The 2,973-nt window shown below is 36.5% G+C and overlaps 1 protein-coding gene across 1 annotated transcript in view; it reads left to right on the top strand.

Annotated features, from left to right (window-relative positions):
* The window catches only part of ENPP3 (ectonucleotide pyrophosphatase/phosphodiesterase 3), a 101,652-nt gene that overhangs the window by 63,146 nt on the left and 35,533 nt on the right, over nucleotides 1–2,973 (top strand). The window contains exon 16 of the mRNA XM_011962160.1: nucleotides 621–748. Coding sequence (XP_011817550.1) covers nucleotides 621–748 — 128 coding nt within the window. The remainder of the gene's footprint in view (nucleotides 1–620; nucleotides 749–2,973) is intronic.

Genomic DNA, 2,973 nt, shown 5'->3' with positions numbered 1-2,973 from the left:
TAGTTATAATACATTATATATGATATATAGTTATATATTATACATTATACATGAAATATATAATGTATAACCATATATCATATATAATATATTTTACAATATATAGTCATATATTATATCTTATATATGGTGATATGTATATATGATATGTGATATATATGCTATATAGTTATATATAATACATTATATATATATAGTTATATATAATATATACGGTTATGTATCATATATAATATATGGTTATACACACACACACACCCCCACCAGGAATAACAACTGAAAACATTAACTCATACTGTAAATCAGAATTTTTATTTTTTTGAGAGAGTCTCACTCTATGGCCCAGGCTGGAATGCAATGGCGTGATCTTGGCTCACTGCAACCTCTGCCTCCTGTGTTAAATCAAATTTCTAATTGCAACCTGATTATCATTGCAACGATAAAACTAACAACCAGCGAATCTGACTACATTGATAATAGGTTTAATATTCCTATTGTATTAGCCAAGCTGAAATCCCCTTACTTTTAAAAGGTGCTTCATAAATTGATGTAGAAGATGAACTTTTAAAATTAATTTGCATATCTTATGTATCATAAAGTAATACTTACTTGCTTTTCAGTGTCGAAAATCCGATCAGCACTTCAAACCCTATTTGACTCCTGATTTGCCAAAGCGACTACACTATGCCAATAACGTCAGAATCGACAAAGTTCATCTCTTTGTGGATCGACAATGGCTGGCTGTTAGGTTCGTGTATCTGTTTACTTATCATCATAATGCCTTTAACAACCATCTGTCATTGTAAGTCTACTTAACCTTACCCTGCTATTATCATCACTGAGTTTTCCTGAGCATTGATATTTTCTTGACTTTTTGCATGCTATTTAGCAGTTCTGCATTTGAAGTGATTGTTATTAGATTGCTGATTTTAGCATCCTTATCTTCACAATATAGATGAGAATGAGGGGTAAGGCTAAGACTGTGCCCAGGGACTGTAAGTGCACCTTCTTACCCCCACTATGCAGCAGACAGATGATATCAGCTGTCTTTCAGCCTGATAGAGAGTGAGTGATTACACAACTCTTTAAGACCTTTGTCATCTTTGTGGTTTTTATAAAAGAGCACATATAGGGCTGTAAGACCAAGCTAATGAATTAGTTGTAACATTTATTTCTTATTACTATTTATAATTGTAATTTATGTTGATTATTGAAACATTTGCAAAATTTAAATGTGCTTAGAGAAAACAAAAACCATTTTTGACTTTGTGCATGCTATTTAGCAGTTCTGCATTTCAAGTGATTGTTATTAGACATTATGACTTACTCCATCTTAAATAACCAATTAATCCATTGATTCAACGTTTTATTGTATGCTTGTCATGTATGCGCCAGGCCCTGCTCTAGGCATTTGAGATACAGATCTGTCTCATGCTCTCATGTACTGTAGTGGAGAAAACTGAAAAATAAGCCAGCAGACAAATAAATATACACTTTGTGATAGCTAAACTGACAATTCCTATTTTTGAATTTCATACCAGCACTTTTTTCCTCATGCGTAAGTAGATATAAAAAGTATCTGGACCTTATGACATTTTTCTAGCCTATTTAATATGTATGAATGTAATGCCAGGGGGATAGAATGACAATGGCAATACAGTGGCTAAGAGATATGCTTGACAAAGAAAAAGGAGATGACACTTTGGGAGGCCGATGTGCACAGGTCACTTTAGGCCTGGAGTTCGAGACCAACCTGGCCAACATGATGAAAAATACAAAAAATTTATAAAAATACAAAAATTAGCCAGGCATGGTGGCACCGTAATCCAAGCTACTTGAGAGGATGAGGCAGCAGAATTGCTTGAACCCGGGAGGTGGAGGTTGCAATGAGCCAAGATCACACCACTGCACTCCAGCCTAGGCAACAGATTGAATTCGTATTTGATTCCATCAAAAAAAAAAAAAAAAAAGGAAAGAAAGGAAAGGAAAGCAAAGGAAAAGGAGATGAAAGAAGACAGGGATAAGGGAATTAGGCTCCAACATTCAGGATCAGGAACTGGGAATTTGGCTAAGCCTATTCTACAAAATAACCTGGAAACCCGTTTGGCCTGAGAGTGCAGTTTCACACTGGTTCACTAGATGGTGCGGACCCCTCTCTTTGGGATCGAAGTTTATTAGCCCTTTGTGTACTGTGGCTCAGGACATTCTCTAGAAAGTATTTTCCTTAAATATGTGAACAAAATTAAGCTCTACTAATATTATATACAATTTTTAGTAAATTAGGTATGTAATATATAAATAAATATATGTCCAAGTTGGGGTGCATTCTGCAAATATTTACTGTTGAGAGTCTAACACCAAAGAAGTTAGGTCACTGGTCCAGAAGGAGAAAGGGCTATAAAGGGAGAGCTCACCCACCCAAATACCTCTGGGTATCATGCATTAATACCCAATCTCAAATGGTGAGCTGTTTATTCTTTTAAAAACCAGTACTGAAATGTTAAAAGAACTGCAACCCAAGAGTTCACAGTCAGGCTCCCCATCTAGCTAGGTTGTGGGAACTAGGAAAAATTAATATCTTAGAGTCTAATTTTTCTCATCTGTAACACAAGATTAGCCTAGTTTTATTAGTTTCTTGCTATTAACATACGAAGTAAACTAACTTACGGCAAAGGAAATTTTGAATACAGCCTTAACAAGAGAGCAAGTGAAGAATCTAATCTGGGCCAGGCACGGTGGCTCATGCCCGTAATCCCAGCACTTTGGGAGGCTGAGATGAGCAGATCACAAGGTCAGGAGTTCGAGACCAGCCTGGCCAACATGGTGAAACCCCATCTCTACTAAAAAAATACAAAAATTAACCAGGCATGGTGGTGGATGCCTGTAATCCCAGCTACTCTGGAGGCTGAGGCAGGAGAATTGCTTGAACCCAGGAGGCGGAGGTTGCAGTGAGCCAAGATCACACCACTGCAC

The sequence above is a fragment of the Colobus angolensis genome, unplaced genomic scaffold (genome assembly GCF_000951035.1).
Source record: "Colobus angolensis palliatus isolate OR3802 unplaced genomic scaffold, Cang.pa_1.0 Scaffold58, whole genome shotgun sequence".
NCBI classification, from domain to species: domain Eukaryota; kingdom Metazoa; phylum Chordata; class Mammalia; order Primates; family Cercopithecidae; genus Colobus; species Colobus angolensis.
This window is presented reverse-complemented; position numbering and strand designations above follow the sequence as displayed.